Raw genomic sequence first — 22,530 nt, forward strand, 5'->3', positions numbered from 1 at the left:
GACCTTTTTTAACTTATCAGATGCTTTTACTTACTCCATGTCATATATTATTTATAGTAATAATTAGCCAATAGGGGCTGTATCTCCTTCACTATGGCTCTGTAGTGTAGATTAATTCATTTTTTAAATTATTTATAAATAACAATGTAAAACCTAATTAATATAGTTAAAATAATTTAAAATAAACGTATATATTAGAGTGTTTATTATAGTGCCTAATACAATGCCTAAAAATAATGGAGTAAAACTATGAAAATTATACTTTTTTATTTGACTATAATAATGTTCATAAATGATCTAAAAAAACGAATTTGTTTTTTTTATCGAGTAGACTAAAAGTATAATTGGTCTCTACAAAGAAAAGAACCCAAAGGGTCGTGTATTATGGAGAATATGATTATTGCTCATTTTAATTAAATGTTTTACAGTGATTCTGGAAGATTCAGGCATGAAAAGATTGACATCTTTATCAATGCCACGTAGAGCGATTACCACTACTTCAGTGTCGAAGTACGGGAATTTGAAATAATTTTTTTAACTGATGTTTCGAAGTAACCTTTTTCAATATTTCCCTCTTTTTTATAAAAATAGTTTCTTTTGATATTTCCAAACTTACTTTTTCGTAACAAGTAAGTTAATAATAACAATTTAAACCCGTTTAAGCAAAATGTGCGCTTTGACATTGATTAAATTATTGGTTACTATTGAAGTGTTTGTTTCACTGGTGGTTATTTTTTTATTCATTTAAGCATACTTCAAAATTGAAAAATAAAATCCTTTGATGGTTGTTGTCGTGAAAAAACTAGACTGCATTCTAAACATAAATAGAATATTTAAAGCATTTTGTGAACCGACTCGGAGGAAACTAAAATGAAAAAAATCTGAGTACACAATACCAATTCAGTAACAGTTATGCAAACAACAGTACAAATGCAGAACATTTGTCGAGTTACGGTCTATTAGAATAAGACGTATGACCTTTGGAAACGGTGTACAATATGTTTCCCTAGACCGGCGCGTTTTCTCCGCTCGGCAAGACAGCCGGCCGCTCTAAAAAAATTACACTTATTTTCCGTGCGATATTATCGTGTTATGCTTAAGCGGTCGACGACGAAGAGCAACTCCCGCGCCAAGCACACGCGTTTCGTATAAAACGACCGGTCGGCTGCCGCAACTGCTCACAATCGTATTGCCGCCACGACGTCCGGTGTGTGTGTGTGTGTGTGTGTGTGAAGTGCGCGTAATATTAACAAAAAAAATTTTAATAATTAAAAAATATCGATTTGTTTATCGTTTTTTTGTTATTAAATAGTTTTTTTTTTTCGTTTCCGGTGCTTTATTATTTATTCGAGGTGCCGTTGATTAGTACGATATCGGCAATAATATTAATACCGTTGTGGGTAACTCGCGAATAAGTCGTTCACTTCGACGGCAATAACATTTTCGCACGTGTTTATTCGACTTGGGGAAATTCGATGATATCCACTCGACCGGCTACGACGCAATCTCATTTGGCGTATTGTGACTTTTTTGCCCTGTAATTGGATACTCACGAGGAAATCTCCACGGGGATGCCTTCGCAACCGCTAATCCGTCCGAGAGGATTATTCGTACACAAAAAAGTAAGTGTAACCCTTGAAAAATATCATTATCCCGTAATTATTACCAATCTGCAGGTTTGTTTAATGTTGAGGTATTTAACGTTTTCAGTGATTAAAACAACGTGTTCTATTGTCGCCGCGCAAATCGTAAGACAGTAATCTCGACCGGCACACGTTAATAAAAAAAAATCGTTTAAATTTCATGTCGGCGCTATCCATTGTTTAATGTTTCGATTGTTTATTTTCTTTGCAAACTATTAACAAAAATATATATATATATATTAAATAAAGCTGTATGGTAAATAGTGTAAATATTTCAATTGATTTACTTATCGATTATAAGTAGTAATATTAGTTCATTACATCGTTACGCGCCGACTTAATTGTTTTAATCTCATTAATTTTAGAAAAAAAAAAACAATATGAAATCAGAACATTTTTGGCGATATTATGATTTTTTTTAAACGAGTAGTTTAAAATTATTATATTTCTATTTCAATATTTCTTTTTTTAGAAAACTGTCGATTATATTGTTGAAAAAAATACATTCTTATTGTTCGAATTTTTTTAGAATATTATTTATAAGCGCGTTACACTGTATTAAAACATTCTATTTCTTTTATAAGCTTGAATTGTCTAGACTATGTAGCATTTGGTTACGGTGGTGGTATTTAGTGGACGGAATTCGTTTCTTTTTATAGAAAATGAATGAACCTTTGGATTTGTTGACATCGGCAAAGATTACGCACTTAAATTCGCAGAAATTGTTCGCAATGACTTTGGTCGTGCACGTAATATTTCACAATGTTGATTACACGAACACATAATGTCCACTAATTTTGTTTTATTACAAGTACTAGACGGTAGCTGGCACGTTTCGTTTCCGATGTAAAAAAAAAACAACCGTCGAAGGTTTGGGCGACTTAAACTGTTTTAACTTGTATTGTTGGCGCTGTGTAAAAGCATGTAAAATCGAACGTGAGCATTTGGGGTCGCGACAAATTCACAAATCACTACTTACATTGTTTGAAATAATTACTCATTAAAATATGATAATATTGTACACAAACGGACATGTCGTTTGTATTTCGTGTATGGTGGTGTACCAACTATTATTATTATTATTATCTCTATGATTGTACACTCCTTTTCTCATCGCGCAATACCTGTTGTGTTACGTTAAAATTCCTAATGACCGGAATCCTTGACATTCCAACATAAGACCGGCGTATTTGGGCAGACTGCCTGTGGCTCGACGTTTTGTTGACGTAGTACGAGGCGACACTTCCATCGAAATAAAGCTCATTGTAATATTTTTGTGTCGTGGAAAATTTGCACGATAAAAAAATTGAACTGCTAGTTTTGTTTTTTCATTCGAGTCGACACAGGCAATATTTTCGCCAACAAAGTGACCAGGTATAACGTCGAAACACCCTGACAATGTGTGTGTACTTGATTATGTAGAAACGGTAGTCGGACCGGAACTGGTGGGCGATTGCAAGACGCGCCGGTTACTAGTTAACTCGTTCCTCCCTCGCACTGTTTAGCAAAATAACACAACTCTATTCGAATGCAGTTTTATATTTCTGGCCTTTGAATCGTTAAATTTTCTTTTTTGTTAATATTAACCCGCCGTAGGCAATAGATAACCCAAAAACAGATACGTCGATACTTAAAAATAACAGAAGTTTTAGCTGCATGATAAGTGCGGTACATGTCGTCTGCCTTAACCTGATAACACCTTGAAAATCGAAAGTTAGATTGCCATAACAAAATGACGTTTACGGTAAAAATATCTTAACGAGCCTTTGGTATTTTGTTTACCCTACACTTGTAAAATATCTTGGAACAGTTACAAATCATCTCGAGATAGAAAATGTTCTAAAACTCTTACGTTAAATTTGAGACAAAAAACTAAACATGTATTTTCCTTTTTGCAGAATAATTTTTCTCATTTTGATCACATGCCCACACTGGTAAGTAAACGTTATTTTTGGGTTCATAAACAATACACTGTAACAACAATAACAATACTTTCTCGTACTCGTTAAAAAAACTCTGTTCTCATTCCCGTAGTATTATTCAAGTAACTCTTCGGGCATTAACGTTTTAATATGTACATGTTTTTTATTAACAGCCGATTAGTGCACTATATGGGTACGTCATAATTGTTGATTAACAGCTGTTGAAATGATTTATCTGTAAGAAAACCGTTATCTTTGAACGTCTTTTTATTGATTTAAAATGTCGTTGAACTTGTTACAAAGGTCGTTATACAAATGATTGTAACTACTTATTAAATGCCTATTAATCATTAAAATGTTCTAGTAATTTTTCATCGTTAATAAATTAATCAAATCTTTGCTATACTCTTTAATTAACTAGCTTTTTGATGTTCCAATTTTCGTTGTATTAATTGTGAGTAACCAATTTATATACGTTCTATCGATATTCAGTTAAAATTTACTTCTCCTCAAAGCCGCCCCGAAGCTAAAAATAGGAGGGGGGATGAAAAATTAATGTTTGTCAATTAAATAATTTCTATTAAATTATGTGACCTTTTTTTTTTAATTATTATTACTCGGTAGTATCTCCCTTGTATTAAAAAATTGCCGACTAAACGATTAAATTTTGCCAAGTAGAGTACAAATTATACTGAGCCGAGATACACCGAGTCATTTAAATTTAATCTATAAATCATAATAAAAATTCAAATTTTATTCATAAAAATATAATTTTATTGAAATCATATGTGTCAGAAGCCTAAAAACTAACAAAAAAGTTTAAACACATACATTTTATGTGTAAAATTGTAAAAACAAAAAATTCTTAAAACCATTCATTAAATTTTTTTTTATATAAAATTAGTTTAGTGGTTTAATTATGGGAGATTAAATCGCTAGCGGTTTTTTTAATGGGCCTGTCAAAAGTTTACCTTATTCTGTCATAATCTGAAATGACCGCACTGCGTGTAACACTTCTGGCCTATTATTCGATTTTTTCAATAATGGAAGTTCATANAAACCACTAAATTATGGGAGATTAAATCGCTAGCGGTTTTTTTAATGGGCCTGTCAAAAGTTTACCCTATTCTGTCATAATCTGAAATGACCGCACTGCGTGTAACACTTCTGGCCTATTATTCGATTTTTTCAATAATGGAAGTTCATAAGTTAAATGTTGTCATTAATATTTTAATTAATACTGACGAATTAACTATTAGAAACTAAGAAAAACTTATAGGCATAATACAACATTCTTCATTTGTCTGTTTATTGATATAAAAATGGACTAATCAAAGAAATGTTACAAGTCAGTAATATTTTAGCATGTATCAATTCTGATCCGACTAAAGACTAATTGTTTTATCTTTAGTTCATTTGTGCTGTAACTTTTATTGTAACAATAAAGTATTAAATAAACTTTATTTCATGAATATAGGAATCAGTTTTGATTTTTTATCGATAATTCTAGTTTTTACTCACTAACAGACTAATTATTGTAAATTCAATACTGTATATTATTATTTAATGGAAAATAACTGTATTTTATGTGACGCATTTTAGCAGTTTAAACAAATTATCTAGCGATATGTTGTTCGTATCGTGTTATATTATTTTAAACGCATCCAGTGTGTTGGTAAAAATATTCCATCGTATTAATTTAACATTGACCATATGAACATTATGGTGCTCTCTACATCGTAGTGTTATTATATAGTATAAAAATAAATTAATATAAATATATATAGAATCATGTATATTCTCGCAATAACGAATCTATGTCATACAGTTATTAGAAATGGTTCATCTTAAGTTGATATTGACCAAGTTCCAAACGTTTCCTACGAGAAGACAAATTGTTTAATTTAAAAAAAATATTTAATCCTTATTCCAAAAAGATTTATTTCATAAAAAAAAAAAAAAATTTTCTTTAATAATAATGTATTTTTAACTTGGTTGTTTCTTATATAATACTATATTTATTTATCTTTAACATAAAAGTTATAATAATAATATTAAGTGATATTTTTTTAATTTCATGAAATTTTGTATACAGTAAAGTTTACTGAATACTTTATTGTTTGAAATTATTCTACATTTATGAAATTTATATATAATTTTTTTACTTAAATTTTGAAATAAATATGTTTTTCTGCTCGAGAAAATGCTTAAAACTATTAAACTTGTCATTTATAAAATGTTCTAATTTTTGTATTCAATTTAATCAATGAATTTGAATATCCGTTAGTGAATAAATTTTACGCAAAGTTTATTGCGTATATCTTAAAAACTCTTTTGGATCAATGAAATAATATTTTAATCTAATTGAACTCATGAACAATCTAAGTTTGTTTTATCGATTTTAATAATTCTATTAAAATTTCAATACACCTATCAGGCAATATAAAGTGTCATTTTGCAGTGTTAAAATATTGAAAATAATTTATAAATATAGCCAAGGTCGTCTATGCTAATGTTGTAGGATGCTGTTTTTAACGTTTTACTATAATGTGCGTCATAATAGGATAAATTTAACACTTTGAATTTAAAATATTGTAAGTTTCGACAATCTTTGAGACTGAAAAATTTTTATGCTTAAATAGTGTTAATAAAACAGCAAAATTTTATTTGCTCGTTATTGTACTTTAAATTTTGTAATATATTAGTACCGTTTTTAAGTCTACTTATGCTTGGCCTACAAAGAGTTAGTACACAAAGCATTTTGTATCGACTGGTTACACATGTTTTGCGACCAACTTTGTTTTTTATTTTGCAAAAAAGGCGCTGCGCATTTCAATCCGCTGGAATTCACAATCATGCACGATGAAAGGAAAAATAACTCGGTCAAGTTGTTAGTTACGACAACAACAACAACTAACGTGACAAAATGGGTCGATTTTACGGCGTTTTGTTTTTTTATTACTATTGCTCTTGGCGATTTTTCACGAACTTTATCGATAGACGAATGTTAATTTTATTAACTTCTCACAGTCTGAAATGTTCAAGCCACTCGTGTTTTGCCGTCTTAAGGTGTTTTGTGTGTACATTGTTTGCCAGCACCGACTTCAGAGCTTTTTTTACAAAGATCGCTATCGGTTTCGCCATGTGCTAACTGGGCGTGTGCGTTTCTTTTTGTTGTTCGGTTTGCTTGTAAACAAGTGGTTGAGTAAAGAAACAAGTCGGCTTAGCTAGCGAGCGTAGGCGTACAATTCACAAGAGAGTAGTGCGCCGTGACCTTCCATGCGATTGCGGCAGAACTGCATTGTGTGCTCAGTGTGGGCGCCGTCTCGACATCCGACCGGCCGTATCAGCTATTTTGCAGCGCTGTGCTTCAGGAAATGCCTTTGACTCGTCCAGTGGTTCCAAAAGACACGGCTGGCTTACGGCCGTGTATATTTTTAAACGATCGCTTCTGTAGTTGGCCTTGAAGTCGCGTTTCGCCGTACTTTGACACCGCACCGAGTGTATTTTTGGCGGACCAAACGGCCAGAATAAAATACGGTAAAGGAGCACTGGAGTATGAGATTTATGTGACGGTCGACGGCTTTGTCTGTAGGCTTTGTTAGTGTCATATTTACCAGTGGTTATCATGAATTCGTCTGTCCACTAATATCTAAGAGGTTAATCTAAATTTCAAAAGAGGTACAGCAAGAATCTGGAAGTTTGTTTGTAATAGTAAAACTATACCAAACAAAAACATACTTCCCGGAGGGCGTTTTTTTCATAACACTAAAGTTGAACTCTAATCGTCCCTGACTCTCTTCATAAGTGTACCGCATAAAACACAGAATATTTTTTAATGGTCCAATAGTGTTGTCGCAATGATATTAAATATATTCCTAGTGAAAAAAAAAATCACTATTTTAAATAGTGATTTTTTTATTATTTAAATGATTTTCAATCGACAGTCGTATTGAAAGTAGTTATTCCTGTAAATATTTTCAAGTATATTTAGTCGGATAAAAAAAAAAAAAATACAATCAAAATATATTTAACACACCTCTGCGGTTAAAGATTAAAAACGATAATATGACTAATTTACTGCCGGTTATTTTACTTAATTCGACTGGTTGTTGGCTGTAACTTGGTGTTCGATGTTTAGTATACACGTGCAATAATAGTAGTAATATTAATATTTAATTTTTATACAATCTAATGGGTTTAATTTTAAACGATTTGCGCAGATGGCGGAGTTTTTGAAAGACACCGATGGATCAGATATGCAAAACGTCAACTCGGTCATTGAGAACTTCCAGAGAAAAAACAGCGTCGGGTCCATGGGATTGGCCACGACCACTACGGCCGCCGCCAACACTACAAACTCTGCAACAACCGCCGACCACCAGATGGTATTGCTGCATAATTATCATTATCATTATTATTATTATCAGTTTGCATGTGTGGATTGTGTTGGTGTACGTTAAAGGCATCGAATGCGCGTTGAGTATAATTAATACTGTTTAATAAATACCGCGGCTAGTTAACTTGGTGTTGAGTTGCAAACTTGTAATAAATTCAATTAAACACTGCGAAAATATGTTGATATATACACTTGTTATCGTTGCCTTAACGTAGATTAATAAAAGGATAAAGACATTTAAAATAATCGTAATAAAAAAAAAAGTCGTCCTTAGGTTCAATTAATATTTAACTTATCGAATAATACAACTTATTTCTGTAAAAGCTCTAAGAATATATTTCAACACGTTGAACAGTAAAAGTGAATCAATTATTTTGTCAGCTGCTGCATACGGTTAAATGTCTGATTCAACTGTCTGAACGAGTGCTGTAAATTTATATTGTACATTTTAACCTTGAAAATATAATTACTAAACACCGGCACGATTTTATTTGTGTAAATAAACGGATAATATTTTGGTACTTGAACTTATGTTGGTGTTGTATTATTTGAAGTCTCGAATAAAGAAAATTAAAAATATGTTCTTTCATTTCATGAATATCAGTTTAATATCTCACTTAATGTTATGCGACGATGCGTTCAAATAGTTTTCAGCTCCATGTTTTCAATAATTATCATCCAAAGCATATTGATTTTTGTGTTTCGGATAAATGAAGGAACAATTTTAATACAAATCTGCATGGTCGAAGGAGAGATGCTTTATCAATTGATAAATGGATATTTTTATTTTCATAACGGGTTTAGGTTACATTAAGGACATTAAATACTAATGTTGACATCAAGGTCGTGTTTTTTTATACGATTTACATAATCTTACTTGTGGCTCATTTAATTGATCGTGTTATATTGACAGATGATGAATACACAAAATACCGAGTACGTAATAAACGTAGGTGGTTGGATGACAAAACATTTATCTCGTTTTTTTTTTTAAATTTTTATTCGTATAAACGCACCGTGTGTTGAAATATTATTAAAACGGAGAAGAATAGTGTCTTGTCACTGTCCAACGAGTTGTATAATAATATACAGAGTGTTTACTAAGTAAAGAAACAAGTTGTTACGACGAGAACAATATAAACCCATTTCCTTACTTATTGAACACTCTGTATACCTACACTTAGTCAATTCTTATGCTTAAAAATCTGTTGCTTTGTTTGAATTACCTTTTATGGTTCGAGTATAAATTGATTGTATACAAACATAGGAATCAAATCGCTATATTTTGCTATTAGATGCTTAAAAAAAAAAAAATAATAACGTAAAATTTGTTATACAGGTGATTCTTTTATCATAACCCACTCAATTACTGACAAAATATAATATAATAAAACGATTTTTTTTTTCAGTTACAAATATTTCTTTATTTAGCAGTTAATGATTACTTCTAATCATCATCTCTTATAACTCATAGGGGAGTAAATTTTATTTTTTTAACGGAAACATACATATATAACTAACTTATAAAATAGAAAACAATCTGATTAAAATATTGACGGGTCGATGAAAATTTTTGAACTAGTTTTCAGAAATTATATTACATTTTTATGTTTAAGAAATAATTAAGAATTAAGAAATAGGAGTGTGTTTAAAAAATATCTAATGATTTAGGTAGTATACCTGCGCCTTTTCCTCGCTCTTTTGAAATCGTTAAAACTTCATTATTTTCTATTTTATAAGCTATTTAAATATATATGTTATCATTCGAAAAATTAAAGTTGAAAACCCTTTCAGCTACAAGGGATAATACAAGGGATAAGTAATTAATAACTGTTAAATAAAATAATATATGTAGTTAAAAAAAAAAACCAGAAATTTGTTTTACAGTATTATATCTATTATTTTGCGGGTAATTTACAGGATTATAATAAATAGATCAACCTGTATAAAGGAAAATCTATAAAAGCTAGACTTAATACGATTAAAATTAAATTCCGTTTATATTAGAAAATAATTGAACTGTAATAGTAAGGGCGTCTAACATGAAGCTTATTAATACAATGATAAGTATACATAATAAATATTTTGTATTTCTTAATTTGAAACTACTAATCTTCGATAGTTTAGATTAATTTATAACATAAAACACATTTTGTTTCTATATTATTTTAGAATTTAGAAAATCAATATTTGTTTTCATTACATTTTTTCCTAATTTTTGTTTATTTGATCAATTTTTTAATTAATTTTAAGGCCTCGAACGTTTCTTCCAATTGTTCTCGTATTGCTTCTTCGTCGTCTTCGTCATCTTCTACTCAGCGTGTCCATAGACAGGTATCTGAAATGACTACCACTTCATCTTCTTCAGAGCTTCAAAAGTCATCATCGACTGCCTCTTCTATGCTTGGTTTTGGAGGTAGCATCGATGAAATAGACCATAGCGCGAGTGGAAGTGTATGTGGCGATCCTCTGGTCACATTCCCAGACTCACCTCCTGTATTGGTATCAAACGCAGCGCCATCTTTGACTCGACCATCGCCTATGAAAATTGTCACATCAGATGGTCAGACGTATTCGACGGAAAGGCGAGTGTCTTCTTCGAAAACTGTTAAAGAAGCTTTTGAGTCGAGTAGTAGCAGTAGCAGTTCCAGCAGTAGCACTAGCAATGCGGTGGCGGCCGAGTCGCAGGAAGCAATACATTCAGATGTTCGGTTTCAAGAGAAACTAGCAGCTGCAAACACGTTGCGAACTAGACTGAACATGGAAGATATAAGTAGTGCTGAGAAAAATTTCAACAAGTTACAGGTGAGATTGTTTAAAAATGCTAATTGAATTATTTGGAGTAAAATTTTAAGATTAGTGTAAAATATCACGAAAAATTAATCAATTTCTTTCGAAGACATTATCGGATAACGAAAGGATTAAATAAAAATATGGTATTGTTTTCTTACAGCCTTAAACGATAAATTACTATAGCACTATAGAAGATTTATTTCATATCGTAATAATTAACTTAAAAAATGTTTTACCCAATAATGTTGCACCCACAACATCCATGTGTAAGTCATGGTAAAAAGGTTATACATATTCTTGGTCCTTAATTTTTGTTATCTTTTTATAAGCTAAACGCATGTTGTAGTCCTCTACTGGCCAAATTGATGCGATTGACTCGGTATTATATTAAACTGGTTATTTAAACATAACTGCATTGAATCGATTATCGCCTTCAGTGGTAATATAAAAGCATTAAATTAATACTTAGATTGGCAAGAATATATTATCTTTTTAAATCTTGCTTCATTAGGCTATGCGTTTTTATATAAAGGCATATCTTATTTAGTATTTTTGAGTGCATGTACAGAATTATTCTTTTGTCACGGACCACTTAATTACTCGAAAAATAAAAATTATATTGAGAATTCTTTCCTTGGCGTTTGTTAGTTACACATATATTTAAACTTAACTGTTACAAAACAATTTTTTCCCTCATACGTTATAAAGGTGACTACTTATTTTTTTCAAATAGCAACGTACGTACTTAGTTAGCTTATTTAATAGATAGTCATTTAATTAAGAAAATGACTGGTCAAAAAGTTGTTATCGACTGTTTTCATAATTAGGTTATACATTATATAAGCTAATTATCCATATATGTTGCAATATGAAAAAATAAAGTTGAAATCCTTATAAGGTGCAAAGGACAAACATGAAAAATACTTAATAATGTTTATATTTCTTTATTGATTAGGCGGTTAGTTATAAATTAATCACCTTGTAGATGTAGAGCAAAGTGTCGTCTTTAAATAAATATTACACTGAAGCTATATGTGTTGTAGTTTAAATAAAATAAAAAAAAAATCTATAATTTTAACTTTCCTTAAGAAAATAAAAATCACTGCATGACAACAATGAGTCATAGAGTTTTAAAAATTTAAAAATTTCGTATATATTATCGTGGTATGCGTCATAGTGTTAATTATTACACAGCTTGTAGAAGATGGTTATGATCTAATGAAACGACCTTAGTATCTGTTATTCACTGATATATTCAAATCAATGAAATAGTTAATTGTAAATAGTCGTTAATTATTTATAGTTTATCGTTGTATAAACATGTTTCAAAAAAAGTACTATTTGAGTTACGGAAGGCACATGTACATAATCATTTTATATATTATTGTGATATTCGATTAACCGATTGTGTTGTTTTTATTTTAACTAGAAGACTACTATACACAACACGTGGGTATAGGTCAGTTAAATCGGTTTACGTATTTTTAAAGCATGATTCGTCATAGTATCAATCGACCAAGTGCTGGGACAATGTTTAATTAGGATCGATTACCGAAGGGTGACATAATGATATGAGAGCAAGCTCAGCAAAAGAAAATCTAATTAAATTAACAATTCGTGTACAGACAATAATGTATAAGCTATAAACGAATTGACATTGCAAAATCAACGTTCGTTGTTTATGTTGACACGACAATTCTAAAACGTTGCAAAAAACCCGTTTGGAGGTAGTTTTCTCAAATTGTATTTTACCAATGTCATCGAAAATATAATTCACAAGTATCAACAAACAAAAAACGATAATAACACCCAGTGTTATTAACTTTTGATAATCCTGTGATAGTTTTCTTTTACATAGTACACGGTTGGTCGTAATGTTATTTACTTTGTGATAATAATATTATTACTATTAGATATTCTGTCGGGAAAAAATCTCGTTACTTCCGATTAGCAGCAGTACCATTGTGCGTTTGATCATTATTCTCGGTATGAATCGATTGCAGTTAATGTGCATTCATTAAATATAATGTATTTATTCATTCATTTGATTTGATGATGGAGCAACTATGACAGTTTTTATACAAACTTAAATACATTGTATATTTAAAAAAAATAGTTACATCGTTAGAATTTTACATCAGTACGTATGAACAACGAGTAAAGTGTTTTTCGACGATAATGCGCACTTAACATTTTTTGTTGTATAATAAATATATAATCTTTTTCAAAGTTTAAAGGAAGCAAGTAAAATCATGATATGACATTGATGNCTGTATTTATTCATTCATTTGACTTGATGATGGAACAACTATGACAGTTTTTATACAAACTTAAATACATTGTATATTTAAAAAAATAGTTACATCGTTAGAATTTTACATCAGTACGTATGAACAACGAGTAAAGTGTTTTTCGACGACAATGCGCATTTAACATTTTTTGTTGTATAATAAATATATAATCTTTTTCAAAGTTTAAAGGAAGCAAGTAAAATCATGATATGACATTGATGCAAAAAGCGCATCTCAGACGTGTATTGCGCGTCAACTACAGTCGTTTGAAAATCAACATACAATAGGTGATTTAGAGACATTTTAGTTTTTTAAATCTATCTGTAGTACAAAATAACAAGGAAACGTTATTATAATTAGACATTTTATATTCTATGTTATTAAAAAAATCACAATTTATTTGTTAAATCTGCTGGTTTTTTAATTGTTTGAATGATTCCAAATTTTGCAATGTATTTTTCAAGTATAGTTTAGAGGTCGACCTGGCCTAGTGTGTAGTAACATAAGTTTCGGCGGACGGAGTCTCGGGTTCGTTCTTCAGAGAGCATTTTTCTTGTGATTTTTTTATTGGTGGTGTCTGGTCTCTGGTGCAAGCCGGTCATAATACCCGCCCCGTCTATCATTGGCCTAACCAAGAACCATCTTTGACTCTTTAACATGTGCAGAGGGGGCCACCACCTTCTGTAGCATGCTAAGTTCGGGGAATAGAAGGATGTAAAACTGATCATTGTTTTTTTTTATTTTTCGAGTACAATCTATCTCTTCAATATTTGTTTGTCTAATTTTCACACATCAATCAATATATATTTACAAATATGTCTGAACCTTGAAGTTAAGTAGATATTTCGTTCCGGATGGACAATTATATTCCCGGTATGTTGTATTGTTTACTGAACATTAATTGCTATGTAGTGCGTCAGCTGACGGGTAACGCCAACGGAGCATCCTTGAGCTTCCAGATGGATGAGCTTTTATTACATACTGTCAAACGCATAATTTCATTTTAAACACTATTCGAAAATTACTCAATCGATAACGATTGAAGGAAGAATGGTAGGGCGTTTAAACGTAAAAAAGGAATCTATGACATTTTTTTATTATTGGTGGCGCTCAAGTCAGGCAACCAAACGTGCGCCTCGACCATCATAATTTCGTCTTGTACACGATGCGGCGAACTTGTGGTCACGCAAAGTTGTTTCCTATTTCGTCCTTATAGTCACGCTAAGGTTTCATGCGTATACTACCACCTATTGCGTTTGCTCGACTAAAAGGCAAATTAAAGGTTCAATACGGTGATATAATTCAGTAAACCGCCGTTCGAAACAGTGTTTTTTAGTGTTCCAATAGTATTTGTCGGGCCTCAGAAAACCCAATGGCCGCTACCTGTGAAAATCGACAAAATGTTTTCAATATGTTTTAGAGTACTATAATAGAAATGCGAGGTGTAGGTGTTTTGCGTATCGCCAGTGGAAGCGCCAAAAATGCGGAAACAATGCCAAAGGGTTCGTCGTTCAACGGATCCAAGGTAACAATACAATATTCGTTATGGATGATGGTGCATTAGGATACACAGTAAAAAAAAAAACAGCATATTAAACGTTTAAAATATTTGCGAAAAAAAAACTGTCCGGTCTTTCACTAAAAATAATCGTGTACTAATTTAAATAACTCGGTTGAAAAAATCGTCGGGAGAACCGAAAGCTAAATGAGTAAATCAAAAAAATTTTTTTCGTCTTGTTTTGGCGGAGTGGCCAAAAATTATTTTGGTGCAAGTTTCATTTGAGCTTGTCAACTTCTACGGATTTATTTACGCCTTAAGAAAACAAAATTATTTATTTATTTTATTGAATGACACGAATGGTTCACGGTCAATAAACGACTAATGGTGGTGTTAATTAAGAAATATCATTTAAATTTATATTGAGTACTAGCGTATCTCTTTTTTGTTTTTACAAAAGCTAACGTCAGGTATAATATTATTTAATAAAAGTAGACGGTGCCCTTGAACTATTTTTTGATCATAGAACACACGTGCCATTTCATAAACGATTAGATTAAAAAAAAATTATGTAAATAAAAAAAAATATTCAGCCCACCGGACATAGCAAAAAAAATCGAATTAATACAATTGTATTAATTGGAGTTGTTGACAAAATTTATATAGATTATGTGTATATCATTTTATACTACGATCATAGTGAAATATGTTTAATGAAATGCTTTTATAAAGATTAATTTCTGACTGACTAATTTTTATAAGAGCTGTTTTCAAAGTTTTAAATTAAACAATATAAATTTCAATTTATATTGTTAATATCCACCGAACAAACATCAGCAAAATTAAGTTGATTTTATTAATCATAAGGGTCTATGCTGAATTAAGCAAAAAAGAAAATTATACTATTCCTAAAGCAAATACTTTTTTATCCTTTTTTTTATTGTTTATTGGAATGTGAATACTAAACCGATGTCATTATTATAAGGGTAAAGCCATTAAATAATTTATTTTTCTATATGTCATCTTTAAAACAATTTGAAATCAAAGAAAACCCGAAGCGCTTTTTATTAAATATTTCATATTTTTTTTTCGTTTTGCAATCATATTACACGATATAATGAAAAAATATGTTTAATAACCAACCACATAAAATTTGACGATAACAATTTTTTGAAAACTTAAAAATAATTTTATAAATTAAGTAAAAAAAATACGGTTTGTATTGCCAACGCACGAAAGCTATAAGACAAACTCGATCATACATATAATAAGACAATGTAATATTATTCATTGGTTTGCACACGAAATTATGCATAACTAGTTATAGTAGTGATTTTATACAATAATAACATACCCTAAATGGTCTTGTCATTTGTACCATTGAAAATAAAATTAAAATGTCCGCAAATGAATCAACTGTTTTCTTTTTTACATTTCCTACATATATTAATCAGTTGTTATTATTTTTCTAGCGTTATTCTGTGGGAGTTTATAAGCGTTCCCACACAAGTAACATACAAACGCACAGAGACAAGACAGTGAGTAGAAAATTCGCGATTGTCTAAGTATAGTTTTAGAGCGCTTTCTACAATTCGGTTTTTTATACGTCGCGGCGTTTCAGTAGACACGAGTTCGTAAATTAATCGCAGACGTACGTATCGCTGTGTGGTGTAGTACTTCTAATTGTGATTATTTGTTCAGGAGATATATTTTTTTTTTATCCGGGAATCGTTTTCATTGGAAAATAAATTTTTAAAGGTGGTAACAATGAAAGCCCAGAATGACTCGTTCAGTGCAGAAAAGGTAGTCGTTATTTTTCATTGATTAGTATCTATGATTACTAACCAAAAATGACTATAGTGTCAAACTAATGTACTCAGTTATGGTTACATCATAATTACCTATAATCAAATTGTACTATCTAGTTCACAAAATATAACAAACTTAAATATACAATGGCATGTCATATTAGTTCAACAGAAAAATGTGATGGACAATTGAAAACGCCACGAAAATGATTTTTTATGGAAATTTAAATTCAAATTTGTGTTATGTATGACTTTTATTCACAAACAGTTTTACTATATATATTGCGAAGCATGTATTATTTAAAACCGCCAATATTTATAATTATTAGTAAAACTTGAATATAGAAATTTATTGTCTGCTGCAGTTGTCTTTATAAATATAACCAATGGTAATAGTGTAATATAAAACAAATATTGCATACCAGTATTATTAAATTTTCGATTAAAATTTGTTCATAAGATTGGGAAAATATGATATGTGTGATTATCAATGTTAAAGTAATCTCAAACACAGGATTCTTAATAAATAGTAAAATATAATCTATGTAAACAAAGCGTCGTGAACGCAAAAAAACTACTTAAACAGCATTTTGTCTCTAACGTGCAGTTCAGGAATGTTATAACTTTTACACGGATATATTCTATTTATACATGCATTTTATTACTATAGGTACGTTATCAAAAACTTTTTTGTCAATTCTTCTTGAAAATTTGATAAACGCATAAAGATAAACTTTAGTGATTTTTATCTCAGTCTTAGAATGCTTATTTAAAGAAACCAAGTTCAATCAAATTAATTAATGCCAAAATTTCTATTTAACATAAAAAGTTATGTAAATGTTATATTTTACTTTTTTTTATTAGGCAATAATTTGCTTTATCGAAAATTCATTAAATATTCATTATTTTGAATATGTGTATTTATCAATAATTTTAATATTTCTAGAAAGCTTCAAGTGCACAACAGAGACAGACAATCACATCATCTGGAATGTTTAATCAAGAGAAACATATTGCCCAGTCATCTCAATCAAATTTCACTTTTACGAAAAAAGGAATGTGCACAAGTTCAAAGGCTTTAATGTCAACAGCTTCGTCACAGGTAATTCAATTGATGTTTATAAACTTTAATAACATTTTTTATATTAATAGCAAATTTTCTATCTTGTAGCTGTCTCAAAAAATGAACAATGGATCAGGATCTCCACCGTCAACTGTTATTTTCAGAAATGAAGACGACATATTGAATATGAATTTTGACGATCTAGATCAACTTCGCGAAATGGCTAATACTCAAGACGTCGAAGTTGCCATAAATAAGTATTCTATGTACATAGAAACGACCGTTAAAGGACTAACAACCGGAAAATACGCAGAGACAAAGGGTCCTCTAGTGTTGAACAAAATGTATGATATGATATGTAAAGCATGGGCTGTGCCAACGTACGGCCATGAACTGGGATATTCCTTGTGTAATACTCTTCGAGATTGTGGTGGAATGGACATGCTCTTGAACAACTGTATGTCAAAAGATCAAAAAATTCAATTCTCTAGCGCTAGATTATTAGAACAATGTTTAACTACAGAGAACCGTACTTATGTCGTGGATAACGGATTGGAAAAGGTTGTACATGTAGTATGTGCATACAAAAGTCAAGTCAGTTCAGCAGATCAATCTAAAGTTAGCACAGGTAATAAGATAGATAGTTAAACTTTAATTATATTTTATGATACAAACTTAATTAATTTATTTATAGGACTTCTTGAACATTTATTTAAACACAGCGAAGTCACTTGTAGTGATGTAATAAGACTTGGTGGTCTCGATGTACTATTGTATGAATGTCGACGACGAGACATCGAAACGTTGAGGCATTGTGCTGGTGCATTAGCGAACTTGTCACTTTATGGCGGAGCTGAGAACCAAGAGCTGATGATTAAAAGAAATGTTCCTACCTGGCTATTTACTTTAGCATTCAATAATGATGATAATATTAAATACTATGCGTTCCTAGCAATTGCTGTGTTAGTTGCAAACAAAGAAATCGAAGCAGCAGTTCTGAAATCTGAGACTCTGGATTTGATTGATCCTTTCGTTACTACGCACACACCTTCAGAATTTGCTAAATCAAATTTGGCTCATGCTCATGGCCAAAGTCATCACTGGTTAGAAAGACTTGTTCCAGTATTGAGTTCGATCCGAGAGGAAGCATGTAACTTAGCTGCGTTTCATTTTTGCATGGAAGCAGGAATAAAAAAACAACAAGGAAAGACGCATCTGTTTAAAGAAATTAATGCGATCGAACCTTTGAAAAAAGTTGCCAGTTGCCCTAATGCGATAGCATCCAAATTTGCGGCTCAGGCGTTAAGACTAGTTGGTGAGGTAGTACCCCATAAACTTAGCCAACAAGTACCATTATGGTCACCAGAAGACGTATCCCTTTGGGTTAAACAAATAGGATTCAGTGAATGTGCAAGGAATTTTGTAGAGAGTAGAGTTGACGGTGATTTATTATTACAGTTGCACGAACATAATTTGAGAGACGACATTGGAATACACAATGGAATTAGACGAAGAAGGTATAATAGTAATAAAATCCAAAAAATATCATGTTTTATACATTTGCAATTACACTTTACAGATTTATGAGAGAAATCCAAAATTTAAAACGACTGGCTGATTATAGCAGTAGAGATTCAACAAACTTGAATTCATTTTTACAAACTATTGGCCCAGAGTTCTCTATATACACGTATTCTATGCTTAATGCAGGTGTCGATAAAGAATCAATAAGGTTAATATTTTAAATAGAATAAGTAAATATTTTCAGACACTTTTCGTTTATTATTTGATTTATTCTATTAATATTTCAATATTCTATCTAATTTGACAATAATATGTTACTTAAAAATTTAAGGTTTTTATCGGAAGACCAGTTGGCAAATGAGTGTGGAATTTCAAATAGTATTCATCGATACAGGATATTAGATTCAATTAGAGGTAAACTTTATTATTATATTATATTAGTTAAAATATACCTTCTCTTAATTTATTTTTTTATTATTATACTAATTCATGTTAGAATAATATAATATATTATATAACTTAGATTAGATATTATCTAATCTAAGTTATCCAATGGCAAAGTGAAAAATAATTCAATTGTTTTATTATATTTGAAAGAAAAATCATTATATTTATTTATTACTATAATATAATATAATATTTATTTCCATTACATTATTTAATAGAAATATTTATTCGGGAACTCTGATTATAAAATACATTAACTTTTTTAATACGAATTTTATCTAATTTTATTACTTGTAAATGTTAGATATTGAGACAATGATGGGTACATCCTCATTTGAAGAAAACATAAACAAACATCTAGATGTTTTCATAAGTTATCGTAGGTCTACTGGATCTCAACTAGCGAGGTATGATATATTACATGTTATAAAATATAAAATATGATAAATAATATTACAATATAACAAATAATTATTCAACTTGTTTCAAATTTTTAGCTTACTTAAAGTTCATCTTCAACTCCGAGGATTTTCTGTTTTCATCGATGTTGAAAGACTAGAAGCTGGGAAGTTTGACAATAATTTGCTACAAAGTATCAAACAAGCAAAAAACTTCCTATTAGTTCTCACGCCAAAAGCATTGGACAGATGTATAGGCGATAATGAATGTAAAGACTGGGTCCACAAGGTAGTATATTTTTAATCTTAATTTTCTTAAAAATATTAAATGTCATAATTTATTTATTTTAGGAAATTGTTGCCGCCTTGTCAGATCAATGTAATATAATTCCAATTATAGATAATTTTTCATGGCCAGAGCCAGAAACGTTACCTGAAGACATGCGCAACGTATGCAAATTTAATGGAGTCCGGTGGATTCACGATTATCAAGATGCATGTGTGGAAAAACTAGAAAGATTTATGAGGGGTGAACTGAATACTCGTGATGGTGCGGCGAGCACAACGCTCTCGTTGGCTCGATGTGGTGGTGGAGCATCAACAATCAAAAGTGATCCTTCGGCACCAAATACGCCTCTAATTATGGGTAGATCACCTCCAACTTACCAAAGAACACAATCCAATGAAAGCGAGAGGGAATTTGGTGGTAGTAAAGATTGACTAGCGCCGAACACTTCCAGGTACACGGTAGACGTAAACTATTATAACGTCAACCCTTACTGTGTGCTTGTGACTGTCTATATTTTGATCATCTGTTTGATTGCACAGCCTACAACAACTAAATTAGGTGGGTAATAATTACTCTTATTTTCCGGAGAATAATAATAAAACCCATAATCATAAGAACTTAAACCTAGTAGTTTTGTGAAAGCAAAAGGTTTTATTATAGATTAGTTAAAACAATGAAATTATAGTTCATCATTATTTAATATGTTTATAAGGTAACGCAATAGTATATCAAATAATATAGGTGAGCTCTGTGTGCAAATTTTATTTTTAACTGGAATTGAACTTGATATTGAAGTAATTAAGCTTGATTAATTTCCGTAATGGACTAAACGTATTTTAGCAATAAATTTTATTTTAGATAGTCTATAACGCTTGATGCAAGACAATAGTTTCACATACACATAGAAAATTTAATAAAAAATATTTATATAATTTACAAAACATTTGAAGCTATCACTTTTACTAGCATGTGTTTCTAATTTTCATAGTTTAATTTACTAATAAGAGCAATAAACAAACGTTTGTACTTTTGTTTTAAATTACCAATAATAATGCCTATTCGATTTAACAAATGATATAATATCTAGTAATATCGTCTTGCACAATGAATAATGCAGTAACTCAAAAAATTGTTCTTGGAGATTATGATGTATTTGGATTTAAGTTTTACTCTTCTTATAATAACATTCTTTAAAATATCGAAAATTTGATTTGAATTGAAATTAAACTACTTAGAAAATTGATAAACATATAGAGTGTAATTGGAAAATAAATTTTATTTTTTATCTTCTAAAAAGTAAGAAAAAGTGAGTGTTACTGCCTTATTCGTTGCGCATACCGATATGATGTTCAAATTTTATTTATAAATATTGTAGTTCCTTGAAATAAAATATTTTTTAACTAGGATAACGGTACCAATCATTGGCATGTCGCCAGTCTTTGGTAATTTTTATGTCATTTTTTAAGGTTTTGAAAATTTTGCTTATATTTCTTTATTGAGCTTTATATTTGATTTGAAAATCAAAATATTATTTAAAACTTTAATAAATTATTTATTAGGTATTATACTCTATTAAAAAAACTGTCTAATATACTAATGTCTGGTGCCGTTACCTTTTTAATTAATATAAATATAACTAAAATTATTTAATTTGTTATTATAGAATTAGGAAGTGTTCGAAAACACCTGGTTGGAGACCACCTATGAGTCCTCCTAAAAAGAGAGGCAATAACCAACGAGCTCGAAGTGTAGAAGGCTTACTAGAAACTACTGAACTCTCTGAAAAAGTGCAAGTTGATACTCAGATGAAGAAAGCTAAAAGTCTGGAAGGATATCTGGACGCGTTCGATGAAACAGAAGAATGTAGTAGTGTATCTACATCCAATATGAGTAATATTAGGAAATCTAACTTCATGGACAAATGCATCAACAAAATGAAATCTTTAATAAAATCGAGTAAAAAATCTATTAATACCAAATAAGTTTTCTTATTGAATTCGCATGTTTTACCATTGAATACTATGTACATTAAATATAATGTATATATTAATATTTAGTGTAATATATTAATTTAATTCTGTACTATAAATTTGATTATAGATTTATTTTAAATTGTATAAAATTGTATGTAGTTATAAAAAATCAAATCTTTAATCATTTATGTTTTAATGTTTATAAATTATTATAATTATGAAATTTCCTACAATTTTATAACGCTGTTGTATAAACCATTGTTAAGATTTTATGGTTGTTTTCAAAATAAGTATAGTTTTTACATAAGATTATGTTAACATAAAAATGTTCTTAAAATACATTAAATGTAATTTTATGGTTGTTAATTCAAAAAGCTATCATTAAATATAAAAGTTAACACGATCATTTAAAGGATTCAATAATGTTTATTTAAAATTTATATCTTAACTAAAATATTTTATGTTCTACTGATTTCTGTTTA

General features: G+C 30.2%; 1 protein-coding gene across 6 annotated transcripts; it reads left to right on the forward strand.

Annotated features, from left to right (window-relative positions):
• Window positions 1-1,172: 1,172 nt before the first annotated feature.
• Window positions 1,173-21,887, forward strand: LOC126900169 (NAD(+) hydrolase sarm1). Of its 6 annotated transcripts, none has more exons than XR_007702804.1 (13): window positions 1,173-1,622; window positions 3,542-3,577; window positions 7,789-7,953; window positions 10,218-10,769; window positions 17,301-17,456; window positions 17,526-18,045; window positions 18,112-18,934; window positions 18,997-19,149; window positions 19,273-19,355; window positions 19,693-19,795; window positions 19,886-20,075; window positions 20,138-20,633; window positions 21,739-21,887. XR_007702804.1 is itself a non-coding variant. In XM_050675648.1 (13 exons), exons 1-12 carry the CDS (start codon window positions 1,572-1,574, stop codon window positions 20,504-20,506), a joined length of 3,201 nt encoding a protein of 1,066 aa, XP_050531605.1. In that variant the 5' UTR covers window positions 1,173-1,571; the 3' UTR covers window positions 20,507-20,526; window positions 21,739-21,877. The 6 variants fall into 6 exon arrangements, 5 of the variants coding, with proteins under 5 accessions (XP_050531605.1, XP_050531610.1, XP_050531606.1 ...); XM_050675648.1 differs by having other exon boundaries at window positions 20,138-20,526; window positions 21,739-21,877; XM_050675653.1 differs by lacking the exons at window positions 10,218-10,769; window positions 21,739-21,887.
• The last annotated feature ends 643 nt before the right edge of the window (window positions 21,888-22,530 follow it).

Source organism: Daktulosphaira vitifoliae, unplaced genomic scaffold (assembly GCF_025091365.1).
Source record: "Daktulosphaira vitifoliae isolate Bord-2020 unplaced genomic scaffold, ASM2509136v1 Scaffold_3, whole genome shotgun sequence".
NCBI lineage: Eukaryota > Metazoa > Arthropoda > Insecta > Hemiptera > Phylloxeridae > Daktulosphaira > Daktulosphaira vitifoliae.